This window comes from Carassius auratus, chromosome 45, assembly GCF_003368295.1.
Source record: "Carassius auratus strain Wakin chromosome 45, ASM336829v1, whole genome shotgun sequence".
Classification (NCBI taxonomy): domain Eukaryota; kingdom Metazoa; phylum Chordata; class Actinopteri; order Cypriniformes; family Cyprinidae; genus Carassius; species Carassius auratus.
The window spans coordinates 558,058-573,561 of NC_039287.1; the positions used below are offsets into that span (position 1 = coordinate 558,058).

At 41.3% G+C, this 15,504-nt stretch overlaps 1 protein-coding gene across 8 annotated transcripts in view; it reads right to left on the bottom strand.

The window, feature by feature from the left end:
- Positions 1 to 503: 503 nt before the first annotated feature.
- The window catches only part of LOC113062795 (NHS-like protein 1), a 91,336-nt gene continuing 76,335 nt past the window's right edge, over positions 504 to 15,504 (bottom strand). For 6 of the 8 annotated variants that reach the window (XM_026232770.1, XM_026232774.1, XM_026232772.1 and 3 more), the window contains exons 4-8: positions 14,180 to 14,372; positions 12,152 to 12,283; positions 6,674 to 9,865; positions 4,841 to 4,967; positions 504 to 2,456 (exon numbers count right to left, since the gene is read on the bottom strand). In XM_026232770.1, the coding sequence (XP_026088555.1) occupies positions 1,832 to 2,456; positions 4,841 to 4,967; positions 6,674 to 9,865; positions 12,152 to 12,283; positions 14,180 to 14,372 (4,269 nt within the window). In that variant the 3' untranslated portion in view covers positions 504 to 1,831. The remainder of the gene's footprint in view (positions 2,457 to 4,840; positions 4,968 to 6,673; positions 9,866 to 12,151; positions 12,284 to 14,179; positions 14,373 to 15,504) is intronic. The other 2 variants (XM_026232773.1, XM_026232777.1) reach the window with 1 other exon arrangement.

The following is a 15,504-nucleotide window of genomic DNA, read 5'->3' on the forward strand; positions in this document are numbered from 1 at the left end:
TTTGTCTTACAACCAGACATGAATTTACTCTTTATTTTGGTCATTTAAAAAGAGCCAGCAAAAGTTGTAATTGATCTGATAAAGGACATAACTTCAGGTGGTAGCTAGAGAAATCCTACAAGGCCAAACACTCTCTGCACTGTCATCAGGTTTTTATTTTCAAAGTAATGGTTGCTTGAATATCATGTTCACAAGCTCAGCACAAAAGATGACATGCATGAGGAGAAACAAGGGGCTAACGTCTATCTCTCTGTTGCAGCCGAATCATAAACAAGGATAGAGGATAGAACCCATAAAGATCAATCTGTATACGATATTGGTCCAGGTCACTATATCAAGCTTTAAGTGATGGCCAGTAAGACAGAAAGAGGGCTTGATGACCATGCAAAGCGTCTGGAGTGGATGTACGGCTGTGGATGTCATGGTGACGGTGCTGATGAGATTGTGGTTTGGGCTGGCGGCTGACAGGTGGCAGTGAATAAAAGACAGAAACAAGACAGATGGGAAATTGTAAAATATCACCATGTTTTATTACAGAGACATACTCTTGAGAGTTAGCAGCTTGCTTCCTCTTTAACCATCATTCTTTCTTCTGCTTTACTGATCTGCGTTTACATCGGTAGGATGGGAGAAGGACCAAAACAGAAATTCTGTGACTGGTGAATCTGGACTCTTGACCACAACATCTGTCCCATCTAATTTCACCTCCATCCCGAAAAGCCTACCTCCAGCTACAGTATATCAAACCACTTTCTGGCTATTTGTAAAATAAATACTCTACAAAAGGAAGCCACTCCTAGGTTTCTAAAATGTACAAATTCTTTGAAAATAAGTCCAGGCGTTACTTAACATTTCTGTAGGTATATACATAAAAAAAAAAAAAACATTATAAAACTGCGAAAGAAAACATTCGACAGGTAAACAGGAGGATTAGTAATTAAGCGATTACTTTCGCTAGATGTTAAAACAGAACTCAGGCTGTTAAGTTAAGAGTGTCCCATTCGACTCTTTGGTAAACAACACAATTACAAGTAAACAAGTCATTTGTTTCAAGTAAGAATTAACTCTTTAAAATAACCAACGCAGACACAATGCTTTTTAGGTGACAAATAAAAGAAGACGATGAACAGTGCAAACCTACACACCATAAACCAAACACAAACAAGCCGTCATTACTCCAATCCCTCGGCCCACAATTCCTTTTCCATTCCAGACACTTCCTATAGTCTGAACAGTACGGAAAGACAGTCTTCGGAATCGGTCAGTGTGCTCTTTATCTTGGTCTTTGTAGACCGGCGTACCCAAGCGGTAAGGCGCTGACAGCTGCCTGAGTGAAGCTTGAAATGTGACGCACCTCATGGCGCTGACATAACATCCATCAACTTGAACTACTACAGCCAGAACAAGCAGTCACATAGTAATTCCTTCATTACAACTTTCTTTTACTGCTTCACCAAAAAGCAAGCCCACACAAATCTGTTACTGCTGAAGAATGGAAATAAAAAGCTGAACAAAATAAGAGAATTAATTGCTAAAATTTGGAAAGATGCATCTAGTATTGCCACTGAAAGCGGAGCTTTCTCCGAAAAGGTCAAATTGGATTACATTGTTTTTTTTTCTTTTTCTGAAGAACTGCAGATACAGCAGTATATCATTTACTGCTTGAGCTGACTGCTTGATCTACTTCGATCCTCAAGTCTTAGCCCACACTACAACATCAGGCAGCGCTTCCTGGATGAGCGGGTGGCAAGACCTTCTCGAGTCCTCTGCCCTCAGTCAATATCTGGTGCCGAGAAGACGTTCTGCCTTTGCCAAGAGGCCGTTTGGTATTTTAGCTGCTGCTCTGCTCACATAAAGTGCTGTTAGAGTCTTTAGAAATGGGAAGGGGCATGTTTGAAGGAGGAACAGGGCATGGTTCTTCAGAGTCTGTGAGTTCTCCATCCCTCTCGCAAATAACAGTCATGGGGCTGCTGAGGATCCGGCTGCGGGCGTTATACTTGCTGCTGGCGGCGGAGGGTGGCGTGCGAGATCGGCCGTACTTGGAACCGATTAACGATGGGGACGTTGAGAACATTCCGTCATTGCGCAGCCAGTCGTCGGGCGTCCTCTTGCTCCGGCCCGGTGAAGAGCAGGGACTCTCACCTGTTGGAGATGATGAATCAAATGAGGAGTCGAGGGAGTGAGCCCTGTGAAATCTGGGGTCGGTGCTGCGCAGCATCTCTGCAGCAGACATGCGGAAGCTGGTCTCAGAGCGACTGCCTTTCTTTAGCAGGAGGGCCTTGAAGGTGTCGCTGCTGGTCGAGGATTTGCGCAGGCTGCGCTGGATGGAGCCCGTTTGCCGTGGCACAGGGGACGTTAAGGCGGGGGCTATTCCTGAAGGGGTGACTGATGGGGATAAAGGACCTTGTGAACGGTCCTCTTCAGATTCCTTGCGCCCTAGAACCTTCCGCTTTGACCTAGAGACAAAGATGAAGTATTGTCAGATAAGTTGTTTCATCAAAACAGAAATAAAGCAATGAAAACCAAAGGAGGAATGCACAATATCTCAGTATCAGTCAACAGCATCTGAAGATATAAGATATTTGTGTTCATTTCTTCTACTTCTACATTTAGATTACCTTTGACATCATCTACAGCTCACTTAAGGTTAATCTTTAACACACTATTAGTTTAATAACAATATAGCAAATTATGTAACAATACTGTACGTTATAATGCTGTGATGCCTAAATTCACTCCAGCATTTAAAACAACTGGCTTTAGTTTTTTTTTATGTAGTTAAAATTGTATCAAATGTTTAATTATTGTCAATTTACCAATTGTTTTAAAATTGAACATTTTAAAATCATGCATCCCTAAACCAAAGGTCCAAAAATATTTGTGAAATATTAGCTATATTAGTAAACAGTAGGCGGGAGAACATCAGTTCATTTAGTCCAAACAAAAAATATTTTTGTGTATGAAACTATTATTTAAAGAAAAAAAAGTTGACAGGGCTGCCACTTTACTGCCAGCACTAACGCTTAACTAAAATGCTTTTTGTGATTAATTTTTTCAGTCTTGATGAGCCTATACCCTATGATTTCTGTTCCATTTTCTCATTAAAGTCTAGCCCCCAGCAAACCAAAACTTCACTGCAAAATTGGAAATGCAGGAATAACTTAATGCAGGATAAAAATAGTGGGATTGTTCGGGGGTGGGGGGGTGGGGGGTTAATACAAATTCAGTGTTAAAAGCCAAACCAAAGACGAATACTGCAAGCATTGCAACTTTATGGAAGTGCAGACATAATGGAAGCTTAATCAACAAAGCAAACTGGGCAAAGTGCCCAGCATCATTTTAACCCGGAGGCCTGTTCATTCACCCAACCAACCAGAAGGGGGACCTTGGGTCAATGAATGCTCAGGATCACATCAAATTCATTAGCATGGCATAACTGCTGCAGATTAGGGAGCATGGGATTATCTGTGGGATGAAGCAGAAATTCATCCCAAATCTGAGATGCGCTGGGAGATTATAGAGCTAATCCCACTCGCATCATCATGAGACGAACTGCCAACGGCTAATTACTTGCCAGACCGCACCTCATATGTTGGGGGGTGTTCATGTTCAACTGGTCCAGGCTGAACAAAGAGAAGGAGAAGGAGTATAGAAAAGATCAGGAAAGACCAAAGATGAAGAAAACAACAGATACGACATCGTGGGAAAATTACAAGGGATGTGGAAGCAAGAGTTGAAATGGTCAGATATACAATATCTAAAAATATGAGAAAAAAAAATCTAAATATCCTAAACAAATCCTTAGATAAATATCTAAAATAATAATAATAATTGCAAATATGTATATATGATTAAAACAAGATTAATTTACTTGAAAAGCCAAACTGCATAGGGTTCAGAGAAAAAAAATAATATTTTAGTAACTGTAATAGGATTCATTTCTAACCTATGGATGCTTATCTTGATTTAAGCATGTTGTTATATTTTGAACTAGAAAATGTGAAAAATACTGAATAAATACCTATTTTGTTTTGCAATCCTTGAAAACAGCAGGTCAAATCTTGAGATAATTGCTATGTACACTATGGTTGTAATCTATCTTTTCCTCCAGTTTGATTATTTGATTAATCTAAAGCTCAGTGCTTTGAGAGTGGCATCAGGCAAACCGCAGGATTTATGGAGCACATAGCATCTGGTGCTCTGTAAAACTACATCTAAACTGGTCTTCCATTTGAAGGATATCTTTTGCTCTAATGTCTGTGTGAGACTGCAGCAGTCCAGAGCAGAAGGAAGAGCAAAGCTGCACACACACTGTAGCAGAGGAAACCAAATCCTCTCAAGTGAAATTGTGTGATGTGCTGAAGAACTTTAAAAACCTGCCCATTACACGTGACTATAGCAAGCCTGCATACGTAGTACGGCTGTGTGAACTCAAACATAACATAATGAATTTTAAATAATGCACTATTCACTGTGCATCACAGGTGCATTTTTTATGTGAAGGACTGCAGTAAGGCTACGAGTGTTTTATAATGGAATTAGAAGAGATCCATCTTTTATTTTTTTATTTTTTTACACAGCCGAACTATGTATGAGCATCCAGTGGGCTAATACTTCAGCCTGGGGCATTTCTCAGTCTGACAGACAGGGACCACAGAAGCTCTACTCTTACAAGCTGCTTTCCTTCCACGCTCCATCTTTGATGAATGTATCTGAGATTGGATAGGACAGCTCGCTTTAAAATTATGAATGCGGTTTATGGGACGAGGGAGGGATGGAGTGGAAAGGAAGTAGACCAGACTTTGAAAAGGGTTCACAACAAAGTATTGTGGGAATTTACCTGTGAATGACAGCAAAGAGGTCCTCTGTGGTGCGGGGCCGTGTGGGGGTCACCATGTCCCCACAGCTGTCGCTGTTGATGCTGGGAGACTGAGAGACGTCCAATGTGCTGGACTCAAACACCTCACCTGGTAGAACATTCATATATTAAACTCATATAATATATATATGTATATATATAGAAAGAGAGAGAGAGAGAGAGTGTGAGTGAGAGAGAGAGAGAGAGAGATAGAGAGAGAGAGAGAGAGAGAGAGAGAGAGACAGAGAGAGAGAGAGAGAGAGAGAGACTTGTTATAATACCACAGTGTTACTATCATAAAGTATAGCACTTCCAACACGAAGTTCATAGGGTTTGATTCCTTGAATACAAAAACATCTCAAATGTATCAAGGCTACTAAATGCATACATGTAATGTAAATGTTCTCTTATAATAACAAACTCAGCTGTCAAAGTGATACTCTCTTGCTCATAAATGCCCTGCAGTCTAAAATTCAATACTGGTACACCAAAATGCATAGGCATGTCTGGACAAATTTCTCTAACAAAAACATCCAAAGCACAGAGAGGAAACCCTTCTATGCAGATTTAAAACACTGGTAGAGCTAGAACATGGTATTATGCAAAATATAAGAAAACACAAGATTTTTAAAGAGTCAATCAAAAGTACCAAGACACATACAGCTGTCAATAAATCCAAGGGCACACACATATGCTTCATGCTCTTCAATTATAATATGCATAAAGACGGTAAAAATCAGTAAGTTTAATATTATCTTACATTGTTATGGTCGTATCCACCTTTCCAGAGTTCAGTTGTTCTGCTCTCTTCTCATCTCACATCTGCACTTGCCTGAGCTGCTGAGGGTGATCTCACGTTACAGGCTCTCTTCCCTACCCCTCCCTCCCTCACTTCTCTTTTTCTATACCCACTGTCAGCTCCACCCCCTCCCCATCCCGTTTAAACGGCTCTCCCTAGGGAATGCTGTCCCATTCTATCCTGACTCTGACTAGAAGTGTGAGGGGGAGAGAGTGTGAACGCTGTGACAATGGCGATTTTAAAAGACATGCACGTTTTCTTTAGCTGTAGAGATTTAAAATATATATAAAAAAAGAAATACCTAAAAAAAAGTAGATATGTAAGCTGCACACCTTTAAACAGCCTCTGCTTTGATTACCATATTAAAGAGATGTCTGTGTATAGTTGGTGTCAGTAGTCATATATTCATTATTTAAAAATAACTATTTAAATATTTAATTTATTAAGATTATTATTCATTTACATTTGGCATGTCATGTAACATGCATGCAAAACAACTAGTCTATAAATTAAAGAATGAACAATAGAAGAATAAGAGAGAAATAAACAATGAGAATGAGATTGTAATGGAGGATGAAAGAATCAAAAGTCTAAGGGACAGATGGTGAGAGGGGATGGGTGGCAGAAAGAATGAATATAGTGATAGAGTTGGGCAAAGAGAGAGAGAGAAGTAAAAGTATTGAATCCAAAGGGCTGCTGCAGTGTTGTCCCATTCTAAGCCCTGATTCACCCATTGGTGGAGGTGAGCAAAATAAGACACCTATTGATTTACATGCACAAATACACTCATCCACAAGGTCTCTTTTTCTTTATAATGCTATTTTAACACAAGCTGAAGTGCCAATATGCACCCCCTTGATCTCATCCTCTCTCTTTATGAAATTTAGAGCTTAAGATCACAATGTCATCCAATAGTGTCTCTGACTCTTTAAAAAGGCCAGAGTATTTAAAATTGTATGATTTTGTTTTATAAATGACATCCAACCCCAGAGTAAAATTAGGAAAATCTAACTCACCACTTTCATCATCTTTAGAGCCAGAAGATCCTGTGCTGCTGGTTACATCTTCATCATCTCTTTCTTCACCCTCTTCTTCAGAGGTGCCCTTGTCTGCATCAGGAATGATGGTACGAGGAATCTGGGAGGACTCTTGAGTTACACTATCTGTGGGAGAAATCTCCTTAGGAGGTGCAGAAATGTCAATGCTATCCTTCTCAGTTGTCTTTTCTTCCTGTTCTGGCACAGGTGTGGGGTCCAGATTTTCAGCTGTAGTAGTAGAGATGTTAGCGTCATTCTGAGACCTCGGCAATTCACTGACATGATCCACTGAGGAAAAGATGAGAGAAAACTTGGGCTTTTTGGAGACCACAGGAGGCTTCTTCTTGGGTGTAGTGTTCTTCTCGGGTGATGCCAGGGCAGTCTCAAGACCATCTACTTCAGCTGTGACCTTAACCTCATCAAGATCAATGGAACCATTTGTAAGGAAGGATGTCTGTTCAGAATGTGATATTACACTGTCAGGTTTTGCTTCAACATGGCTACCCTGACTGTGCTGCATGGAGAGTTTTTTCTGTGGAGATGATGGCCTTAAATTTGGAGGTATGCAAAGGATGCCCTGAGGAACTGTGGGGTGCCCTGTTTTTTGAGACTTCTCTGGGGTTTGGGGTCTGGCTAACTGGCTAACTCCATTGTTTTCAGGCCGTTTTGCTGGCCGAAGCTGCACACTCTGAAGGGCAAAAGGGGTGATGAGAGGCATGCCAATCTGACTAGGCTCCTCAGAATGCGGGGACACTGGTTTTCTTTCTAGGTTCACTGGTTTTAGGCTACCTTTCATTTCCTTTAAGCAAGCAGAGGAAGGTGTAGGTGGTGTCAAGCTAGGTAGGTGTTGATTTTGGGGTGGTGAATAAGCAGGGATGGTAGAAAAAGAAGGCAGCGGTGGTGGAGGAGGTGGTGGAGGACTGAAAGAACTATTGAGGCTAGACAAAACAGGGTCAGTAAACACCTCTGGAGGTGGAGGCGGTGGAAATTCAGGGGAGGAATTGATGAAAGGAGGGTTCATTGATGCTTGTTGATGGGGGGTTGTGGGTAAAGGAGGTGACGGAGGAGGACATTTCTGGTCTATAGTGCACACAGGGCTGGAGGGTGGAAGGGAAGGAGAAAAGGATGAAGGATTAAAAGGTACAAGAGCCACAGGGCCAGCTGGAAGAGGAGGTGGAGGAGGTACATTGTTCCTGTTGGAATCAGAGGTGTTGGAGGAAAGAGAAGTGGAAGAAGATGATATGGATACAGATGAAAGCAAGGATGATTTTCTTTCAGGCACTCTGGGTTTGGGCTTGCCTGATGGGGACATGCATCTCATGAAGGAGGGAACAGGAGTGCCTGCTGTTGGAGTGTTGGATTGACTCGAGTATCCACTTGATGGAGAAGTCAACCGGTGTACCCGATCTGGTGATGAGGTGCCTGTTCTGGGCTTCACACACACATTACTTCCTTCTTGAGCAGGAGGATGATTAGCCTGGTTACCATTGTGGAGGCTTTTTGCATTTGCTATCTCAATCACTTGTCCAGCTGAAAGTGTATTGGTGCACGGTGACTGTGTCTGATCTTCAGATGGACGAGGGTACTCCATGTAGTAGCCCCAGGAGTCTGCATAATCAGAACGGAGGCTACTAGTGTCACTTTGAGAAGGTGTGACATGACAAATGGAGTACACATGAGCCATCCCTGTAGCTGATACACCACTGCTGCCTGCACTGATGCTGCTCTGACTCCTGGAACGGAGCATCCAGGAGTCCTCATAGTCACTACAAGGACTGTGAGACGGTGAGGTGGAGGACCCTTTGCCTTTCAGCCCATTCTGAAGTGACTGTTGGAGCGTTGCAATCAATGACTCATTGAGAAGTGTACCATTGCTAATATCTGACTGTCCAATACAGGCAGTGGGTGAACTGGCTTTCTTAGGCTTTCGTCGTAGAGAGTCTGTGCGTGCTGGTGGAAGAGGTGGTTTCTTGGGCTTGCGTAGAGAAATGGAACGTGACAGTGAACGGTCACTGTACAAGCTGTTTCGGTCTTCTTGCTGACCCAGGCACTCATACATACTGTGTCTTGCCGTTCTTCCTCCTATGCCATGACAATGGCCGCTACCCTGGCTCCTTGACCTTAGGCCTGAATCCAGATGCATGGAAGTGTAGAAGCCATCATTGTCCACTGAGTAGAGCGAACTAGAGTCCGTGCCTTTTGAGGAGCGTTCAAGGCTACTATAGAGATGATTTACGGGTGTTGAGCAGCTTGAAGATAGCGTCCTTTTGGGCAAGACATTCTCAGGAGTGTCATAAATCCATTGCTCTTCTGAAGACAATGTTCCTGCGGCAAGGGTGCTGTGGCTGTGTAAACTGCTATCAGACTGGCCAGTCTCACTGCAGGTATCCTTCATGCCTGCTTCTGGTGTGTGTGATCCTGTGCCCACACTACTGGTGCTCTCACTGTTGACAGTTGAGACCATGCTAAGAGCTCTAGCTTTAGTGTACGGTGACCCAGCAAGTGGGCTCTGGCCAGGGCTTGATGTGGTGTGAAGTGCAATAACCTCAGCAGAACATGACAGAGTAGCATTTGGTATAAAGGAGGTTGAGTAGGCTGCATGTGGAGAAACTACACAGGCTGGACCCGAGACAGATCCCCACTCCCTTTGAGTACCTCTCACCTCCTGAGATTTTGGCCGTGCTTGGGTGCATACCCTGGGGGCATTCCTTATGTGCACCACAGTATCATCTACTTGTAATTTTCTAATCTGCTGAGTTGCTTTTGCAGTGGAGTCTTCTTGCCTGGAAGGGGTGCTACTGTAAAGGTGCTCTGTGTTAAGAGAGACTCGTGCACCTCGTGGCAAGCTGTGAAAACGTTGGATATCATTGCCAAACTGTGGAGCCATTACACCAATTGAATTTCCATGGGAGCTCCCATCAGAAGCAGAAGAGATGTTTGTGGCAGAGGTGGAAATGCCAGCCATCTGAGCTGCAATTCCTTGGCCTTTCTGAGCCCGTATTCTCCTCACAGAGGGTGGGACGATTTTCACATTCTCAGTCTGGCAGCCAGAGTCCTTTGTTATAGATTGACGGAGAGTTGAATTCCCATTTATGACTCGCCCAAGTGTCGAATACTGTCCAGGGATGAACATGGACTGTGGCCGAAGCTCTCCTCCACATCCTTTCACCGCTGCAGAGAAAAAATAAAAAGAGGCAATGAGAAATACTACAGCTGTTTGTTTTTCTCCCCTCCATCTCTTTGTGACATCAGCTGACAATCAAATTAACCCTCTCTACTGAGAGCTAATTAATGTGATTAGCTGCAGCCACATGTGGCATATCGATAACTTCTGGAAACTTTGATGAAGACTGATAACTTAATGGATGGTACCAAATATGTTGTCCATTCCTGAGTGTAAATGAAAGTGTGTACACTAAATCAAGGATCTTAGCTGGTGCTCGAAAGGGGTACAGACACATAGTGTAGCATGGTGTAACCACAAATATTTAAGGACTTATTTATTTATCCATGCAAACACGTTTAGAGCAGGGGTTTTCAAATTGGGGTCCGTGGCACAAAACCAGTGTGTCCACAAAATAATTTGCTATACCGTATTTTCTGGACTGCAACTCATGTGTTTTATCTTCTGAAACGTGCTATGATTTATATTCCAAAGTGACTTATATAATGCATTAATGTCAAATAAGCAAAGTGTAAACATTTAAGAGTGGGCTCTTATATAGCTATAGAGGTTTTCTTAATTTTAGGAAATGTTTCACATAAAGCAAAAGAGCAAGTGCATTTTGTTAGTTATCTTTATTTTACAAAAGCACAATGTTTCACTGCTCTGATAGATATCATATATTTTGCGCTGATATAAGGAATCCAAAGTTTTTGCATTGGTGCCTCCCGTGAGCACACAACAAATCAGTTGTAGCAATGCAACCTGACATCACAGCCATGTTAGTGTTTATAATGTTTTTTCCCCTAACATTCATTTTATTTAGACCTATTCAGTATTTAAATTTATTTCTGAAAGTAATAGTAAAATGCGACTTACACACCAATGCATCTTGTTTTGTTTCCCCCCCCCCGACCTTGAGTAACTTTCAGGAAAATATGAACATTTTAATTATAGTATGCTGTACTATTAAAAAGTACATATACAATGTGGTCAATTTACACCAATAAAACATTCATATTTTGTTCATTCCTCCTACACACTTTCAATTTTAGCCTTAAACACTCTTATATTTATGAGGCGGTCCTTGTTAAATCATCTCCTCTTTAAGGGGTCCCTGGCACCAAAAAGTTTGAAAACCCCTGGTTAGGGTTTAGTTGAAAACCACAGGCTGTTAATGCATTATGTCTCCTGGTACCATCATAGACATCACAGAGTGCAACCTTGCATCTTCTTAATGTCACGCTCACTGTTAGTGAATAAATTACCATACAAAAGTAGTCATGACATTCCAACCACCAGACAGAGACATTAAAAGCAAGTCTTAAATGTATTTCTTTAGATCAACTTAATTTTTCGACCCAGGAACATGACACTGGTGCATGAAGTAAGCCCTTACCCCTGCATATATAAACAGAATGGGACTTAATACAGATTTATTGTGCTTCACTATCAGCAAAACATCTTTAAAGGGCTTTCTCCCCCACACCCATCTGTTCTGATAAAAGAAGGGTTGATTAAAAGCATATCTACAAATAGGAAACACGTAAAGTGATGCAGAATCCCTTTCCACGATCCCCATAGTCTGGCATGTGCTCAAACAAAAATGGCATCTTAACAATTATGTTAAGTGTTTTTGAAAATGTATATATATAAAAATGTGTAAATATATATATATAGCTGGCTAATACTGGCTCATAATACACACCCTTTTTACCTCTTCCCTCCCCCTCTATTACTTCCCTGATTTTGCCAGAGGAATCTGAATAGGGGATTATGCAGTGGCTTCAGTGAGCTGCAAAGCAAAATGTAGCATGCCATCACCAACAATGGCTCGGAAATCAGCACTTGCATACACTACCAGAAAGCAAACTAAACAGAATCAGGGACTGTGACCCAGGGGAGTGGTGGGAAATGGAATGCCGCTGGATGCAGCTGTTGGATGTTGAGATTATATAACAGAGAGAGTGTTAAGAGCATGCATGCAAAGGCTCCCAATTAGGGCACGAGAGATTTTGTTATGATTAGCAAATCAATACATGAGAATAGACCCTTGAGACAGTAATCTTAAATAGAAATGGATTTATTTTGGATAGAGAAAGAACTCAGATTGGAATCATTCTAAGATTTCTAAAATCAATGCAAAAAAAAAGCACTGAGAATAGAATGAGGCACAAGTCATGTCAAACTACATTAGATGGTCATGACAACTACAGTACTACATGAAACTGATCTAAATGGAAACAAATGAGGCAGGAGCAGCAGCAGAGCAAGCTGGCAAAGCCATACCATACCTAGTTCCTGTTGGACGCTGTCAGGCACCCCTGAAATAGTCTTTCTCCGCTTAACCTTCTTGGGCCGACGGACCAGAGTGTCAGTGTTTATAAGGGAGCGGCGGATGCTGGCCTGCCTGTCAAACGTCTCCCCTGGAGACCAGTTGACCAGGGCAGACAGGCAAAAGGGCCAGTTAGTAACATACATGCATCACACATGCAGCGCACACACACATCCAACTTTCATGCAAAGCAACACGCATTCTGCACAAGCAAATGATGTGAAAACCAAAGACAAAACTGCATACATATCTACACTCAATTAAGTTTAAGTGTGTCTGTGTCAAGAATTTAACTACCGGTATGTTCAAGACTGGGTTGACATATATGCATGCAAACTGCATTTGCCTTCGCAAGGCTGTATGGGGGATACAGCTCTGATCTGTGGTATACTAGGGGGATCCTAAATTTAAATAGTATGAGGTATATCAAGAGGGAACCCTTGTTTGAAATATAATATTAGAAACAGTTTTTATCTATAAAGCACTTTTGTGCTGTAATATGTGCTGTAGCCCTGCAAAAGCAAAGGAACTCCAGAGACTGGGCACTGTTGACTAAGCTTCAGCACGCTGGGATGTCTGACTAAGTCACGGAGCTGACAGACTGAATTAGTGTGGGCTTGTGTATGTGTGTGTGCTTTAAAATCTAATGCAGCTTCTTCCTGAGTCATAGTGAAGTTCAGAATTTTTCTGAAGGGATTGGAAATACAGAGTTTATTCTGTCTGAGGAAGAGACAATGTCGTAGGTGAGACTGTTCTTTTGGATAAGCTGTGTGTGAGTGTCCTTCACAGTGATGCACAGCTGAATTTGTGCACTGGCAGGGAGATTTAATGCTCAAGAAGATCAAGGTCAAAAAGAGAGAAGGATATGTCAGAACTGTTAATATGAGAACTGTTAATGTACTCAGACACATTCATATTAGATCTATCCATGTGGTTATATATCAAGAACAGATAGTGAGTAGTGGTCATGCATGCAGTACTCAAATGATAGAAACATGCATATCAGTTAGAAAAAAGTTATTAGGAATTACAAATAAAATCAAGTTGCTAATTCTAAGATTTTGCTGAGAGATCCACATGAAAAAACTATGGGTCTCATTCATGAAACATTCGTAAATATACGAGTAAATATCTGAGTGATTTGCGCGTGAAGAGAACTTCCCGAAAACTCTTCTCCTGATTCACAAAAACTTCGTAAACGTCAGATATGATAGTGAAATGTGTGTGTGTGTTAATGAATTCCAATCAGTCGTAAATGGGACGCGCGTGCACGCTCACTCTCAATTACCATAAATCCCGCCTATTAAATCCGACTGACAACTATATATGAGCATCATAGTATGACACCAAACTAAGGATTTCAACATGTCTTCTCAAAAAGCGACTGAAAAAGAAACATTTCTCAGCTGCAGAAATTGAAGTTTTATTATCAGAAGTTCATTCAAAACCCCACATTTTATTTTCAAGCGGACTAGTGGCGTATCAGGTCCTAAAAAAGGAAGTTTGGCAGCATATTACAGATCCTATTACTGGCTACTGGCTCTCATAATAAAAGTTAAAAGAAAAACCGTATGTTATTAATATATATAATATTTTTTTCAAAATGCTGTGTAAATATGTACCCAATTAAGGTGAATTAAAATGCAGCCGTATTAATGAGCAAAACGTTCAGACGTTAAACGCACTATTTACGCATGGCTGGGAGCAGGTGTAGATTTCTTTCGTACCATCTAACATTTGGAAAATACGAACGTTTTAATGAATCCGAAAATTTACGCCAAAACCACTTTACACGCGATTTACACAAAAATGTGTTCTGCTTGTGTTTCATGAATTAGACCCTATGAGTGTAACATACAGACCAACTACACGGATTCAATACTGACAAACATATGGACTCATCGAAGACACAGTTTGGAAGTGACATTTTTAACATTTCTGCAGTGCTGGCTGGTTTGATTGGCAGCTGACAGGATGTATTTCTTACCTGTGACATTGATGGGGACAATATCTGTGAGAACAGCCCGAGCCTGCTGCCTCATCTTCTCTTCTGGAGTGGGCAGGGGTGGAGCTTTGGACCGTGACATTTGTCCATCAATCTCAACCCCCTCCAACTCCCCTGGACTCTGTGCTTTCATTTGGCAGGAGTCTTTCTCGTAATCTCCTGAAGATGCTGTGGACTGGAAAAGAGGTGAAAATACAGTGAGTTTCAGAACTGCAGGGAGAATTTTTGCGACTACTAGGGAGTTTCAGGTGCCTACCTACACCCCTTATTTCTCTTTAACTTTAGCCAAGGGTTGTTTAAGGGTTGTGTGCACCAACTTATTGGAACTCCAGGAGTATACAGAGCAGTTTCACGGGCAACTAACCATTAAGCCACACACTCACATAAAAACACTCTGAGAAACTCAGAGAAAAAACAGAGAACGGGAGCTGAGGGGGATAAAACCAGTGAGGCGTTAAAACTCTGTTCACGCATTGTAATTCTGAAATGGGAATGCAGTTCGCAGCAGAGTTACAAATGGACCATCTGACGTTTCAATGTAACACCTGGGCCTCCCTCAGCCTCCTTAACAAACCAACTGTAGTGAAATCACTACAATACATTCAATTATCCATCCAGGTCACTAACAATGGTCCAAAACCTATTCACAGCTGCCTGAGGTCTTGTTGTATGTTTCAGCATTTTATTACCTGTCCTGCCTCAGTCAAAGTGGAATGACAATAAAGAGTATGAAAAACAATACCTTACATTTTAGAAGTGATTTCAACAAAAGCTTGCTCCAATAAAATCAATTATTTTTTAATTTAAAAAATAAACAAAAAAACAAAAAACAAATACAAAGCAACAAAAGCCTTTTCAAAAGCAGCAAATAATTTGTATACTTTATGATGTTAAGCCATGAAAAAAAAAACATTTTGAAATCTGGAAAAAAGCAGGATAAAGAAAAAAAAGGAAAAGAAAAAGAAAATAGAAACATAAGTATAAGGCCAGTCCAGCACTATAACCTGAGTTAACCTCATCCCAATGGGCTGGGAAAGCAGGTCTAGTGTGGTAAAGAAGGTTAAAAGGGCATGAGATCCTTCAGGGAGGGCTAAGGGTAGAAGGAGGACAAAAGGATCCCTGAATCTTCACTTTTACAGGGTCTGACCTTTCCAGGGCCCCTGAACGCAGTGTGATTAGGAATGATAAAGAAATGAGGGAGAATGAGGGCAAGTTTAAGATTGCCATGCTATAAACAAAACCACATAATTTTTGAATCAATTCAATCAAAGTCATTTTCTTTGAAACCCATGTTCAATGTGCACAGA